At 46.8% G+C, this 16,646-nt stretch overlaps 1 protein-coding gene across 3 annotated transcripts in view; it reads left to right on the forward strand.

Annotated features, from left to right (window-relative positions):
- The first annotated feature begins 5,641 nt into the window (after nt 1-5,641).
- Nucleotides 5,642-16,646, forward strand: part of LOC148345713 (uncharacterized) — a 74,660-nt gene continuing 63,655 nt past the window's right edge. For all 3 annotated transcript variants that reach the window (XM_088325853.1, XM_088325852.1, XM_088325854.1), the window contains exon 1: nt 5,642-5,797. In XM_088325853.1, coding sequence (XP_088181979.1) covers nt 5,674-5,797 — 124 coding nt within the window. In that variant the 5' untranslated portion in view covers nt 5,642-5,673. The remainder of the gene's footprint in view (nt 5,798-16,646) is intronic.

Consider the following 16,646-nt stretch of genomic DNA (forward strand, 5'->3'; position numbering starts at 1 on the left):
TCGGTGGCCGTTCATTTCGAATGGCTGGATGTAATTCCAATGGTAGCTGCATTGCCGCAAACAGGCCACCGGAGGGAGCTCATTAAATGGCGGCCGTTCATTTCCATCGGCTCAATGTATTTTTAATGGTAGCTGCATTGCCCAAACAAAGCCACCGGAGGGCACTCATTTAATCGGCGGCTGTTCATTTCCGATGGCTGGATGTATTTCCAATGGTAGCTGTATTGGGGCAAAAATGCCAACGGAGGGCACTCATTAAATCGGTGGCCGTTACTTTCCAACGGCTCAATGTATTTCCAATGGTAGCTGCATTGCCACAAAAACGCCAACTGAGGGGATTCATTAAATCGGTGGCCGTTCATTTCGAATGGCTGGATGCATTTCCAATGGTAGCTGCATTGACCCAAAAACGCCACCGGGGGGGTATCATTCAATCGGCTGCCGTTCATTTCCAACGGCTGGATGTATTTCCAATGGTAGCTGCATTGCCCCAAAATACCACTGGAGGGAACACATTGAATGGGCAGGCGTTCATTTCCAACGGCTGGATGTATTTCCAATGGTAGCTGCATTGCCGCAAAAACTGCACCGGAGGGCACTCATTGAATTGGGCGCTGTTCATCTCCAAAGGCTCGATTTATTTCCAATGGTAGCAGTGTGGCCGCAAAAACGCCACCAGAGGGCACTCATTAAATAGGCGGTTGTTCATTTCAAACGGCGGGATGTACTTCCAAGGGTAGCTGCACTGCCGCAAAAACGCCACCTGAGGGCACTCATTAAATTGGCGGGCGTTCATTTCCAACGGCTGGATGTATTTCCAATGGTAGCTGCATTGCCGCAAAAACGCCACCGGAGGGAGCTCATTAAATCGGCGGCCGTTCATTTCGAATGGCTGGATGTATTTCCAATGGTAGCTGCATTGACCCAAAAACGCCACCTGAGAGCACTCATTAAATGGGCAGCTGTTCATTTCGAATGGCTGGATGTATTTCCAATGGTAGCTGCATTGCCGCAAAAACGCCACCGGGGGGGTATCATTCAATCGGCTGCCGTTCATTTCCAACGGCTGGATGTATTTCCAATGGTAGCTGCATTGCCCCAAAATACCACTGGAGGGAACACATTGAATGGGCAGGCGTTCATTTCCAACGGCTGGATGTATTTCCAATGGTAGCTGCATTGCCGCAAAAACTGCACCGGAGGGCACTCATTGAATTGGGCGCTGTTCATCTCCAAAGGCTCGATTTATTTCCAATGGTAGCAGTGTGGCCGCAAAAACGCCACCAGAGGGCACTCATTAAATAGGCGGTTGTTCATTTCAAACGGCGGGATGTACTTCCAAGGGTAGCTGCACTGCCGCAAAAACGCCACCTGAGGGCACTCATTAAATTGGCGGGCGTTCATTTCCAACGGCTGGATGTATTTCCAATGGTAGCTGCATTGCCGCAAAAACGCCACCGGAGGGAGCTCATTAAATCGGCGGCCGTTCATTTCCAACGGCTCAATATATTTCCAATGGTAGCTGCATTGCCCCATCAACGCCAACAGAGGGCACTCTTTAAGTCAGCTGCCATTCATTTCGAAACGGCTGGATGTATTTGCAATGGTAGCTGCATTGCCCCATCAACGCCAACAGAGGGCACTCTTTAAGTCAGCTGCCATTCATTTCGAAACGGCTGGATGTATTTGCAATGGTAGCTGCATTGCCGCAAAAACGCCACCGGAGGGCACTCATTAAATAAGCAGCCGTTCATTTCCAACGGATGGATGTATTTCCAATGGTAGCTGCATTGCCCCAAAATACCACTGGAGGGAACACATTAAATGGGCAGGCGTTCATTTCGAAAGGCTGGATGTATTTCCAATGGTAGCTGCATTGCCGCAAAAACGCCACCGAAAGGCACTCTTTTAGTCGGCAGCCATTCATTTCGAACGGCTGGATGTATTTCCAATGGTAGCTGCATTGCCACAAAAATGCCAACTGAGGGGACTCATTAAATCGGTGGCCGTTCATTTTGAATGGCTGGATGATTTACAATGGTAGCTGCATTGCTGCGAAAACGCCACCGAAGGGAGTTCATTAAATCGGCGGCCGTTCATTTCCACCGGCTCAATGTATTTTCAATGGTAGCTGCATTGCCCCAACAACGCCACCAGAGGGCACTCTTTAAGTAGCTGCCATTCATTTCGAACGGCTGGATGTATTTGCAATGGTTGCTGCATTGCCGCAAAAACGCCACCAGAGGGCACTCATTAAATTGGCAGCCATTCAATTCTAACGGCTGGATGTATTTAAAATGGTTTCTGCATTTCCGCGAAAACGCCACCGGTGGGTCCTCATTAAATCGGCGGCCGTTAATTTCGAACGGCTGGATGTATTACCAATGGTAGCTGCATTGCCGCAAAAACGCCTCCGGAGGACACACATTAAATGGGCGGGCGTGTATTTCCAATGGCTGGATGCATTTCCAATTGTAGCTGCATTGCCGCAAAATGCCACCGGAGGGCACTCATTAAATTGGGGGTTGTTCATTTCGAACGGCGGGATGTACTTCCAATGTTAGCTGCATTGCCGCAAAAACGCCACCTGAGGGCACTCATTAAATTGGCGCGCAATAATTTCCAACGGCTGGATGTATTTCCAATGGTAGCTGCATTGCTAAAAACGCCACCGGAGGGCAGTCATTAAATCGGCGGCCGTTAAATTCCAACGGCTGGATATATTTCCAATGGTAGCTACATTACCAGAAAATACGCCACCGGAGGGCACTCATTAAATCGGCGGCTGTTCATTTCCGACGGCTGGATGTATTTCCAATGAAGCTGTATTGGGGCAAAAATGCTAACGGAGGGCACTCATTAAATCGGTGGCTTATAATTTCCAACGGCTCAATGTATTTCCAATGGTAGCTGCATTGCCACAAAAACGCCAACTGAGGGCACTGATTAAATCGGTGGCCGTTCATTTCGAACGGCTGGATGTATGCTAATGGTAGCTGCATTGCCGCAAAAACGCCACCGGAGGGCACTCATTAAATCGGCGGCCGTTCATTTTGAATGGCTGGATGTCTTTCCAATGGTAGCTGCATTGCCGCAAAAACGCCACCGGAGGGAACTCATTGGTGGCCGTTGTTTGCCCAATTCCGACTCCCGTACAGAATCCCACCTCTCGCGTGAACGCACATTCTGCTCCGCTTCCAACAAAAGCGATCGTATTCTATATAAAACGCTTATTAAAACAATAAAGCGAGCTATTCATAACAATGGGGGTTGTCTAGATAACGCGTTTATTTAAACATTAAAGCGTGATCGTATTCTACAAAATGCGTTTGTTCATGCGGATGAAAAAGTCACCAACGTCAATGGACGCTTCCGACAAATGCAATCGTATTCTATATAATACGCTTTTTAAAAAAATAAAGCGAGCTAATTGTAATAATTGGGAGATCCTAGTCTATATAACGCGTGTATTCAAATAATAAAGTGCGATCGTATTCTACAAAATGCGATTGTTATCGTGGATGAAAAATTCACCAACGTCAATGTACGCTATGATTTCCGCAATCACAACTAATTGTACACAAATAGCATTTATTTGATGTACTATAATAGCCTTATGTAATGTCTTTTTTATTGTGAATGAAACCGTGGTTGCATTGGATCCCGCGGTGTAAACAAATGGTTGTTGTTTTTTTCATTTAAAATTGGACTTCCCTGCCTATTTGTTTGCAAAATAAGACACGCTTTAAACCTTATGTTTTGGGGTTTTGGGATCCAACTACAGAGGAATACCTCCACTTTGCGATGTGTTACTGAATAGGTGTTCGACAGATCTAGTTCGTTTTTATTACTACTATTAATAATAATAATAGTAGTATTATGAGAAACGTCTGAAAGTTTTCAAATTCACTGTGCTGACATATTGATGCCACAGAAGGTTACTCTACAAGTTACAAGTCTGTATCTCCAACAGAGTCTATTTTAGCAAGGTAGTCAGATTTTTGCCTGCCCAAATTCCCCCCGCTAACTCCTGAATAAAAACTCCAAATGACCACAAATTCACTGTGATGACTTATTGATGCCACAGGAGGTTGCTCTTGAAAGTACAAGTCTGTATCTCCAACAGAGTCTATTTTAGCAGGGGAGTCAGATTTTGGTGGGTATGATGCCTGCCCATCCCCCCCCCCTGCTAACTCCTGAATTAAAACTCCAAATGACCCCAAATTCACTGTGCTGACTTATTGATGCCACAGAAGGTTACTCTAGAAATTACAAGTCTGTATCTCCAACAGAGTCTATTTTAGCAGGGGAGTCAGATTTTGGTAGGTAAGATGCCTGCCCATCCCCCCCCCCTGCTAACTCCTGAATTAAAACTCAAAATGACCCCAAATTCACTGTGCTGACTTATTGATGCCACAGAAGGTTACTCTAGAACAGAGGTCGGGAACCTATGGCTGGCGAGCCATATATGGCTCTTTCTATGAGTATCTGTGGCTCAGAGACCAATTTGATTGCATGCAAAATTTCTCCATCTTGTTCAAAACCGGAGTTGTCTATCCTATTCAGGTACACGTAGACCAAATCAAAACTAAATCCGAAGGTAACACTTCACAGTATATATAGGGCACGTTTTTCACTACAATTTACAGTCAAAGTGTCACACAAAAAAAGGGGGGAAAAAAACTCGTTTTGGCTGTACAACGCTAAAGAATCCTTTATTTAAAAGTTCACAATACAATCTGTGTTCAGTGTTCAGATACTTTATGATGAATCCACAGAACTGTAAATACGCCAAAACACCGGAAGAGAACTTAGTCATTTGATTGGGTGAGTGGGAGGGATGGGTGGAGCTATGCAAAAGTACAAGCATTCCCTCCCATCTCTCGCCAAAGGTAAGCACATAAGGCTCCCTATTCTCAGAATGTTGTGACGTTTTTACAAAATAAATGCTTGCATCTGGTTTTGAAACCAATATGTATGAAAAAAAAAGGTCAAAAGGAGTTGAACCGATCTTGAGTAATTGCAAGAAAGAGACAAGTTTAAAGTGGTCTGTTTGTTGAATTTGGGACAGGGGCTCTGGCATTATTCTCTTTTCATAATTTTTATCAAATCATCAAAAATAAATGTGCTGAAGACTAAGCTTTTGTCTGGGGCGCCGGTTTAGCAATTTAGTAAATTTGTCTTATAATATATGGTGTGGCTCTTTCCCAAAATAAAATTAATATTTTTTGCTTTTATGGCTCTTTGAGTCAAAAAGGTTCCCGACCCCTGCTCTAGAAGTTACAAGTTTGTATCTCCAACAGAGTCTATTTTAGCAGGGGAGTCAGATTTTTTTGCCTGCCCAAATCCTACCACCAATGCTAACTCCTGACTAAAAACTCCAAATGACCCCAAATTCACTGTGCTTACTTATTTATGCCACAGAAGGTTACTCTTCAAGTCACAAGTCTGTATCTCAAACAGGATCTATTTTAGCAGGGGAGTCAGATTTTGGCAGGTAAAATGCCTGCCCAATTTCTCCCCCCCCATGCTAACTCCTGAATTAAACCTCGGAATGACCCCAAGTGTGGTGTCGTGTAATACACTTCCTTTCCTGCGGTGTCGCTGTATACTAATGTGCAGCCTTGTACTTGTGCTTGAGAACTACCGAGGAAGAAGTTAAGTAGACACTCTATGAATGTACCGTCCGTGCCTGTCCTGAATCTATTACTACAATCCTACTACATAAACAACATATCGGCGACGAAGATGACTTGGATCAGAATCTCACAACCACTTGCTTTGCTTGAAACCCCAGGTGAGCGTACAATGTTGTACATCACGTGGATTTAGATTTTCGAAAATTAGCTGCTAGCATTGACTGCAAACAACATACCGGACAAACGAAAACGTGAACTACTGCTGCACTGTTCAGGCACAGAAGGTCAGAGAATTTTTCTTTCCCTTCCCGACACTGGCACTTCTTACAAATCCGCCTGTGATGCGCCAGAAAACTTTCTTTGTACCGAAGATGAATGTCGTGGCTGAGAGTAGCAAGTTCCGTCAGCGTGCTCAGAGACCGGTGTTGTGCCCTTTTCCGACTCCTATGCAAATTCCTCCCCCCCTCCGATTTTAAATGAAATAAAACAACAACAATTTGTTTACACCACGGGATCCAATGCAACCAGGGTTTCATTCACAATAAAAAAGACAATACATACGGATATTATAGTAAATCAAATAAATATTATTTGTGTACAATTAGTTGTGATTGCAGAAATCATAGCGTACAGTGACGTTGGTGACTTTTCCATCCGCGTTAACAAACGCATTTTGTAAAATACGATCGCGCTTTATTGTTTAAATAAACGCGTTAGGATCTCCCAATTATTATAATTAGCTCTCTTTATTTTTTTAAAGCGTATTATATAGAATACGATCGCTTTTGTCGGAAGCGTACATTGACGTTGGTGACATTTTCATCCGCGTTAAAAAACGCAATTTGTAGAATAAGATCACGCTTTAATGTTTAAATAAACGCGTTATATAGACTAGGATCTCCCAATTATTATAATTAGCTCGCTTTATTGTTTTAATAAGCGTTTTATATAGAATACGATCAGGGGGGGAGGAATTTGCATAGGAGTCGGAAAAGGGCACAACACCGGGCGAGACGACTGGTCAGTTCATTGCTGCATTGAGGGAATTAATTACAAACTGTGACTTGGCACGTTTGCTGATGATATGATTAGGGATCAATTCATTGATCGAGGATCAGAGAACGCTTGCATTGCAGCAAAAACGCCACCGGAGGGCACTCATTAAATCGGCAGCCATTCATTTCCAACGGCTGGATCTATTTCCAATGGTAGCTGGCATGCCGCAAAAACGCCACCAGAAGGCACTCATCAAATTGGGCGCCGTTGATTTCCAGAGGCTCGATGTATTTCGAATGGTAGCTGCATTGCCGCAAAACGCCACCGAAGGGCACTCATTAAATCCGCGGTTGTTCATTTCGAACGGCGGGATGTACTTTCAATGGTAGCTGCATTGTAGCAAAAACGCCACCTGAGGGCACTCATTAAATCAGCGGTTGTTCATTTCCAGCGGCTGGATCTATTTCCAATGGTAGCTGGCATGCCGCAAAAACGCCACCAGAAGGCACTCATCAAATTGGGCGCCGTTGATTTCCAGAGGCTCGATGTATTTCGAATGGTAGCTGCATTGCCGCAAAACGCCACCGAAGGGCACTCATTAAATCCGCGGTTGTTCATTTCGAACGGCGGGATGTACTTTCAATGGTAGCTGCATTGTAGCAAAAACGCCACCTGAGGGCACTCATTAAATCAGCGGTTGTTCATTTCCAGCGGCTGGATGTAATTCCAATGGTAGCTGCATTGCCGCAAAAACGCCACCGGAGGGCACTCATTAAATCGGCGGTTGTTCATTTCGAACGGCGGGATGTACTTCCAATGGTAGCTGCATTGCCGCAAAAACGCCACCTGAGGGCACTCATTAAATTGGCGGGCATTTATTTCCAACGGCTGGATGTATTTCCAATGGTAGCTGCATTGCCGCAAAAACGCCACCGGAGGGCAGTCATTAAATCGGAGGCCGTTAATTTCCAACGGCTGGTTGAATTTCCAATTGTAGCTGCATTGCCGCAAAAACACCACCGGAGGGTACTCATTAAATTGGTGGCCATTCATTTCCAACGGCTGGATCTATTTCCAATGGTAGCTGCATAGCAGCATAAACGCCACCGGAGGGATCTCATTAAATCGGTGGCCATTCATTTCGAATGGCTGGATCTATTTCCAATGGCAGCTGCATTGCCGCAAAAACGTTACCGGAGGGCATTCATTAAATCGGCGGCCGTTCATTTCGAACGGCTGGATCTATTTCCAATGGTAGTTGCATTGCCGCAAAGACGCCACCGGAGGGCATACATTACATGGGCGGGCGTTCATTTCGAAAGATTGGATGTATTTCCAATGGTAGCTGCATTGCCCCAAAAATGCCACCGGAGGTACCTCATTATAGAGGCGGCCGTTCATTTCGAATCGCTGGATGTATTTCCAATGGTAGCTGTATTGCCAAAAAACGCCACCGGAGGGCACTCATTAAATAGGCGGCCGTTCATTTCGAAAGCCTGGATGTATTTCCAATGGTAGCTGCATTGCCTCAAAAACGTCACCGGAGGGCACTCATTAAATTGGTGGGTGTTCATTTCCAACAGCTCAATGTAGTTCCAAAGGTAGCTGCATTGCTGCAAAAACGCCACCGGGGGGTCTCATTCAATCGGTTGCTGTTAGTTTCCAACGGCTTGATGTATTTCCAATTGTAGCTGCATTGCAACAAAAACGCCACCGGAGGGAACTCATTAAAACGGCAGCTGTTCATTTCCAACGGCTGGATGTATTTCCAATGGTTGCACAGCATTGCCGCAAAAACTCCACCGGAGGGAACACATTAAATAGGCGGGCGTTCATTTCGAATCGCTGCATGCATTTCCAATGGTAGCTGCATTATCGCAAAAACGCCCCCGAAGGGCACTCATTAAATCGGCGGCCGTTCATTTCGAATGGCTGGATGTATTTCCAATGGTAGCTGCATTGCTGCAAAAATGCCACCGGAGGGCACTCATTAAATCGGCTGCCGTTCATTTCCAACGGATGGATGTATTTCCAATGGTAGCTGCATTGCCGCAAAAATGCCACCGGAGGAAACTGATTAAATTGACGGCCGTTCATTTCGAACGGCTGGATGTATTTCCAATGGTATCTGCATTGCTTCAAAAACGCCAACAGAGGGCACTCATAAAATCGACGGCTGTTTATTTCCAACGGCTGGATGTATTTCCAATGGTCGCTGTATTGCCACAAAACGCCACCGGAGGGCACTCATTAAATCGGCGGTTGTTCATTTCGAACGGCGGGATGTACTTCCAATGGTAGCTGCATTGCCGCAAAAACGCCACCTGAGGGCACTCATTAAATTGGCGGTTGTTCATTTCCAACGGCTGGATGTATTTCCAATGGTAGCTGCATTGCCGCAAAAACACCACCGGGGGCACTAATTAAATCGGCGGCAGTTCATTTTGAATGGCTGGATGTATTTCCAATGGTGGCTGAATTGACGCAAAAACGCCACCTGAGGGCACTCATTAAATCGACGGTTGTTCATTTCCAACGGCTCAATGTGTTTCCAATGGTAGCTGCATTGCCGCAAAAACGCCACCGGAGGGTTATCATTAAATCGGTGGGCATTCATTTCCAAATTCTGAATGTATTTCCAATGTTAACTGCATTGCCGCAAAAACGCCACTGAGGGCATTCATTAAATTGGCGGCCGTTCATTTCCAACGGCTCAATGTATTTCCAATGGTAGCTGCATTGGCGCAAAAATGCCACCGGAGGGGACTCATTAAATCGGCAGCCTTTCATTTCCAAAGGTTAGATATATTTTCAATGGTAGCCTCATTGCAACAAAAACGCCACCGGAGGCACTATTAAATCGGCAGCCGTTCATTTCGAACGGCTGGATGTATTTCCAATGGTAGCTGCATTGCCGCAACAACGCCACCGGGGGCACTCATTAAATCGGCGGCAGTTCATTTTGAATAGCTGGATGTATTTCCAATGGTGGCTAAATTGCCACGAAAACGTCACCGGAGGGCACTCGTTAAATCGGCAGCCGTTCATTTCGAACGGCTGAATGTATTTCCAATGGTAGCTGCATTGCCGCAAAAACACCACCAGAGAGCACTCATTAAATCGGTGGGCGTTCATTTCCAACGGCTCAATGAATTTCCAATGGTAACTGCATTGCCACAAAAATGCCACCAGGGGGCACTCATTCAATTGGCTGCCGTTCATTCCGAACGGCTGGAGGTATTTCAGTTGGTAGCTGCATTGCCGCATAATGCCACCGGAGGGCACTCATTAAATCGGCGGTTGTTCATTTCGAACGGCGGGATGTACTTCCAATAATAATAATAATAATAATAATTTCCTTGTATTGTCATTCTGTGTAACAATGTACACAGAACGAAATGTCGATTGCACCTGACCCGTTGTAGCGAGCCGATGCAGCCGCAGCCAACAGAGGGCGCCGCCGACCACTTTTTAAGTCTTAGGAATGACTTGGCCGGGGCGCGAACCACCGACCTCCCAGTCTCAAAGCGGGCGCCTTACCATCTAGGCTACTGAGCTGGTATAGCTGCATTGCCGCAAAAACGCCACGGGAGGGCACTCATTAAATCGGCGGGCGTTCATTTCAAGCGGCGGGATGTACTTCCAATGGTAGCTGCATTGCCGGAAAAACGCCACCGGAGGGCACTCAATAAATCGGTGGCCGTTAATTTCCAACGGCTCAATGTATTTCCAATGGTAGCTGCATTGCCGCAAAAACGCAAATTGAGGGCACTCATTAAATTGGTGGCCGTTCATTTCGAATGGCTGGATGTATTTCCATGGTAGCTGCATTGCCGCAAAGACACCACCGAGGGCACTCATTAAATAGGCAGGCGTTCATTTCCAACAATTCAATGTATTTCCAATGGTATCTGCATTGCCGCAAAAACGCCACCGGAGGGAACTCATTAAATCGGCGGCCGGTCATTTCCAACGACTCAATGTATTTCCAACGGTAGCTGCATTGCCGCAAAGACGCCACCTGAGGGCACTCATTAAATCGGTCGCCGTTCTTTTCGAACGGCTCAATGTGTTTCCAAACGTAGCTGCATTGCCGCAAAACGCCACCTAAGGGCACTCATTAAATCGGCGGTTGTTCATTTCCAACGGCAGGATGTATTTCCAATGGTAGCTGCATTGCCGCAAAAACGCCAATGGAGGGCAGTCATTAAATCGGCAGCCGTTCATTTCCAACGGCTCAATGTATTTCCAATGGTTGCTGCATTGCCCCAAAAACGCCAACTGAGGGAACTCATTAAATCGGCAGACGTTCATTTCGAATGGCTGGATGTATTTCAGATGGTAGCTACATTGCCGCAAAAACGCCACCTGAGGGAGCTCATAAGTCGGCAGATGTTCATTTTCTACGGCTCAATGTATTTTCAATGGTAGCTGCATTGCCTCAAAAACGCCATCGGAGGGCACTCATTAAATAGGCGGCTGTTCGGTTTCAAACGGCTGGATGTATTTCCAATGGTAGCTGCATTGCTGCAAAAATGCCACCGGAGAGCACTCATTAAATCAGTGGGCGTTCATTTCCAACAGTTCAATGTATTTCCAATGGTAGCTGCATTGCCACAAAAACTTCACCGGGGGGCACTCATTCAATTGGCTGCCGTTCATTTCGAACGGCTGGAGGTATATCAGTTGGTAGCTTCATTGCCGCAAAATGCCACCGGAGGGCACTCATTAAATCGGCGGTTGTTCATTTCGAACGGCGGGATGTACTTCCAATGGTAGCTGCATTGCCGCAAAAACGCCACCTGAGGGCACTCATTAAATTGTCGGTTGTTCATTTCCAGCGGCTGGATGTATTTCCAATGGTAGCTGCATTGCCGCAAAAACGCAACGGAGGGCATTTATTTAATTGGCTGTCATTGATTTCCAACGGCTCAATGTGTTTCCAATGATAGCTGCATTGCCGCAACAAGGCCACCGGGGGGCACTCATTAAATCGGCGGCCGTTCATTTCCAACGGCTCAATGTATTTCCAATGGTAGCTGCATTGCCACAAAAACGCCACCGGAGGGCACTTATTAAATCGGCCGCCCTTCATTTCCAAAGGCTCGATATATTTCCAATGGTAGCTGCATTGCAACAAAAACACCACCGGAGGCACTATTAAATCGGCAGCCGTTCATTTCAAACGGCTGGATGTATTTCCAATGGTAGCTGCATTGCCGCAAAAACGCCAATGGAGGGCAGTCATTAAATCGGCAGCCGTTCATTTCCAACGGCTCAATGTATTTCCAATGGTAGCTGCATTGCCCCAAAAACGCCAACTGAGGGAACTCATTAAATCGGCAGACGTTCATTTCGAATGGCTGGATGTATTTCAGATGGTAGCTACATTGCCGCAAAAACGCCACCTGAGGGAGCTCATAAGTCGGCAGACGTTCATTTCCTACGGGTCAATGTATTTTCAATGGTAGCTGCATTGCCTCAAAAACGCCATCGGAGGGCACTCATTAAATAGGCGGCTGTTCGGTTTCAAACGGCTAGATGTATTTCCAATGGTAGCTGCATTGCTGCAAAAATGCCACCGAGAGCACTCATTAAATCAGTGGGCGTTCATTTCCAACGGTTCAATGTATTTCCAACGGTAGCTGCATTGCCACAAAAACTTCACCGGGGGGCACTCATTCAATTGAGTGCCGTTCATTTCGAACGGCTGGAGGTATATCAGTTGGTAGCTGCATTGCCGCAAAATGCCCCCGGAGGGCATTTATTTAATTGGCTGTCATTGATTTCCAACGGCTCAATGTGTTTCCAATGATAGCTGCATTGCCGCAACAAGGCCACCGGGGGGCACTCATTAAATCGGCGGCCGTTCATTTCCAACGGCTCAATGTATTTCCAATGGTAGCTGCATTGCCACAAAAACGCCACCGGAGGGCACTTATTAAATCGGCCGCCTTTCATTTCCAAAGGCTCGATATATATCCAATGGTAGCTGCATTGCAACAAAAACACCACCGGAGGCACTATTAAATCGGCAGCCGTTCATTTCAAACGGCTGGATGTATTTCCAATGGTAGCTGCATTGCTGCAAAAACGCCACCGGGGGCTCTCATTAAATCGGCGGCAGTTCATTTTCAATGGCTGGATGTGTTTCCAATGGTAGCTGCATTGCCTCAAAAACGCCACCGGAGGGTTCTCATTAAATCGGTGGGCATTCATTTCCAAAAGCTGAATGTATTTCCGATGTTAGCTGCATTGCCGCAAAAACGCCACCGAGGGCATCTATTAAATTGGCGGCCGTTCATTTCCAACGGCTCAATGTATTTCCAATGGTAGCTGCATTGCCGCAAAAATGCCACCGGAGGGCACTGATTAAATCGGCCGCCTTTCATTTCCAAAGGTTAGATATATTTCCAATGGTAGCAGCATTGCCCCAACAACGCCACCGGAGGGCACTCTTTAGGTCAGCGGCTATTCATTTCGAGCGGCTGGATGTATTTCCAATGGTAGCTGCATTGCCGCAAAAACACCACCGGAGATTAATCATTAAATCGGCAGCCGTTCATTTCGAACGGCTGAATGTATTTCAAATGGTAGCTGCATTAGCGCAAAAACGCCACCAGAGAGCACTCATTAAATCGGTGGGCGTTCATTTCCAACGGCTCAATGTATTTCCAATGGTAGCTGCATTGCCACAAAAATGCCACCAGGGGGCTCTCATTCAATTGGCTGCCGTTCATTTCGAACGGCTGGAGGTATTTCAGTTGGTAGCTGCATTGCCGCTTAATGCCACCGGAGGGCACTCATTAAATCGGCGGTTGTTCATTTCGAACGGCGGGATGTACTTCCAATGGTAGCTGCATTGCCGCAAAAACGCCACCGGAGGGCACTCATTAAATCGGCGGGCGTTCATTTCAAGCGGCGGGATGTACTTCCAATGGTAGCTGCATTGCCGCAAAAACTTCACCGGAGGGCACTCATTAAATCGGTGGCCGTTAATTTCCAACGGCTCAATGTATTTCCAATGGTAGCTGCATTGCCGCAAAAACGCAAACTGAGGGCACTCATTAAATTGGCGGCCGTTCATTTCGAATGGCTGGATGTATTTCCAATGGTAGCTGCATTGCCGCAAAGACGCCACCTGAGGGCACTCATTAAATCGGTCGCCATTCTTTTCGAACGGCTCAATGTGTTTCCAATGGTAGCTGCATTGCCGCAACAACGCCACCGGGGGGCACTCATTAAATCGGCGGCCGTTTATTTTGAATGGCTGGATGTATTTCCAATGGTGGCTGAATTGCCGCAAAAACGCCACCAGGGGCACTCATTAAATAGGCAGGCGTTCATTTCCAACAATTCAATGTATTTCCAATGGTATCTGCATTGCCGCAAAAACGCCACCGGAGGGAACTCATTAAATCGGCGGCCGGTCATTTTGAATGGCTGGATGTATTTCAGATGGTAGCTACATTGCCGCAAAAACGCCACCTGAGGGAGCTAATAAGTCGGCAGACGTTCATTTCCTACGGCTCAATGTATTTTCAATGGTAGCTGCATCGCCGCAAAAACGCCATCGGAGGGCACTCATTAAATAGGCGGCTGTTCGGTTTCAAACGGCTGGATGTATTTCCAATGGTAGCTGCATTGCTGCAAAAATGCCACCGGAGAGCACTCATTAAATCAGTGGGCGTTCATTTCCAACGGTTCAATGTATTTCCAATGGTAGCTGCATTGCCACAAAAACTTCACCGGGGGGCACTCATTCAATTGGCTGCCGTTCATTTCGAACGGCTGGAGGTATATCAGTTGTTAGCTGCATTGCCGCAAAATGCCACCGGAGGGCACTCTTAAATCGGCGGTTGTTCATTTCGAACGGCGGGATGTACTTCCAATGGTAGCTGCATTGCCGCTAAAACGCCACCTGAGGGCACTCATTAAATTGGCGGTTGTTCATTTCCAACGGCTGGATGTATTTCCAATGGTAGCTGCATTGCCGCAAAAACGCCACCTGAGGGTACTCATTAAATCGACGGTTGTTCATTTCCGACGGCTGGATGTATTTCCAATGGTAGCTGAATTGCCGCAAAAACGCAACCGGAGGGCACTCATTAAATTGGCGGCCGTTCATTTCGAAAGGCTGGATGTATTTCCAATGGTAGCTGCATTGCAGCAAAAACGCAACGGAGGGCATTTATTTAATTGGCTGTCATTGATTTCCAACGGCTCAATGTGTTTCCAATGATAGCTGCATTGCCGCAACAAGGCCACCGGGGGGCACTCATTAAATCGGCGGCCGTTCATTTCCAACGGCTCAATGTATTTCCAATGGTAGCTGCATTGCCGCAAAAACGCCACCTGAGGGCACTCATTAAATTGGCGGTTGTTCATTTCCAACGGCTGGATGTATTTCCAATGGTAGCTGCATTGCCGCAAAAACGCCACCTGAGGGTACTCATTAAATCGACGGTTGTTCATTTCCGACGGCTGGATGTATTTCCAATGGTAGCTGAATTGCCGCAAAAACGCAACCGGAGGGCACTCATTAAATTGGCGGCCGTTCATTCCGAACGGCTGGAGGTATTTCAGTTGGTAGCTGCATTGCCGCATAATGCCACCGGAGGGCACTCATTAAATCGGCGGTTGTTCATTTCGAACGGCGGGATGTACTTCCAACAATAATAATAATAATAATAATTTCCTTGTATTGTCATTCTGTGTAACAATGTACACAGAACGAAATGTCGATTGCACCTGACCCGTTGTAGCGAGCCGATGCAGCCGCAGCCAACAGAGGGCGCCGCCGACCACTTTTTAAGTCTTAGGAATGACTCGGCCGGGGCGCGAACCACCGACCTCCCAGTCTCAAAGCGGGCGCCTTACCATCTAGGCTACTGAGCTGCTATAGCTGCATTGCCGCAAAAACGCCACGGGAGGGCACTCATTAAATCGGCGGGCGTTCATTTCAAGCGGCGGGATGTATTTCCAATGGTATCTGCATTGCCGCAAAAACGCCACCGGAGGGAACTCATTAAATCGGCGGCCGGTCATTTCCAACGACTCAATGTATTTCCAACGGTAGCTGCATTGCCGCAAAGACGCCACCTGAGGGCACTCATTAAATCGGTCGCCGTTCTTTTCGAACGGCTCAATGTGTTTCCAAACGTAGCTGCATTGCCGCAAAAACGCCACCTAAGGGCACTCATTAAATCGGCGGTTGTTCATTTCCAACGGCAGGATGTATTTCCAATGGTAGCTGCATTGCCGCAAAAACGCCAATGGAGGGCAGTCATTAAATCGGCAGCCGTTCATTTCCAACGGCTCAATGTATTTCCAATGGTTGCTGCATTGCCCCAAAAACGCCAACTGAGGGAACTCATTAAATCGGCAGACGTTCATTTCGAATGGCTGGATGTATTTCAGATGGTAGCTACATTGCCGCAAAAACGCCACCTGAGGGAGCTCATAAGTCGGCAGACGTTCATTTCCTACGGCTCAATGTATTTTCAATGGTAGCTGCATTGCCTCAAAAACGCCATCGGAGGGCACTCATTAAATAGGCGGCTGTTCGGTTTCAAACGGCTGGATGTATTTCCAATGGTAGCTGCATTGCTGCAAAAATGCCACCGGAGAGCACTCATTAAATCAGTGGGCGTTCATTTCCAACAGTTCAATGTATTTCCAATGGTAGCTGCATTGCCACAAAAACTTCACCGGGGGGCACTCATTCAATTGGCTGCCGTTCATTTCGAACGGCTGGAGGTATATCAGTTGGTAGCTTCATTGCCGCAAAATGCCACCGGAGGGCACTCATTAAATCGGCGGTTGTTCATTTCGAACGGCGGGATGTACTTCCAATGGTAGCTGCATTGCCGCAAAAACGCCACCTGAGGGCACTCATTAAATTGTCGGTTGTTCATTTCCAGCGGCTGGATGTATTTCCAATGGTAGCTGCATTGCCGCAAAAACGCAACGGAGGGCATTTATTTAATTGGCTGTCATTGATTTCCAACG

This window comes from Urocampus carinirostris, unplaced genomic scaffold (genome assembly GCF_059441175.1).
Source record: "Urocampus carinirostris isolate Australia breed hairy pipefish unplaced genomic scaffold, RoL_Ucar_1.0 HiC_scaffold_32, whole genome shotgun sequence".
NCBI classification, from domain to species: Eukaryota; Metazoa; Chordata; class Actinopteri; order Syngnathiformes; family Syngnathidae; genus Urocampus; species Urocampus carinirostris.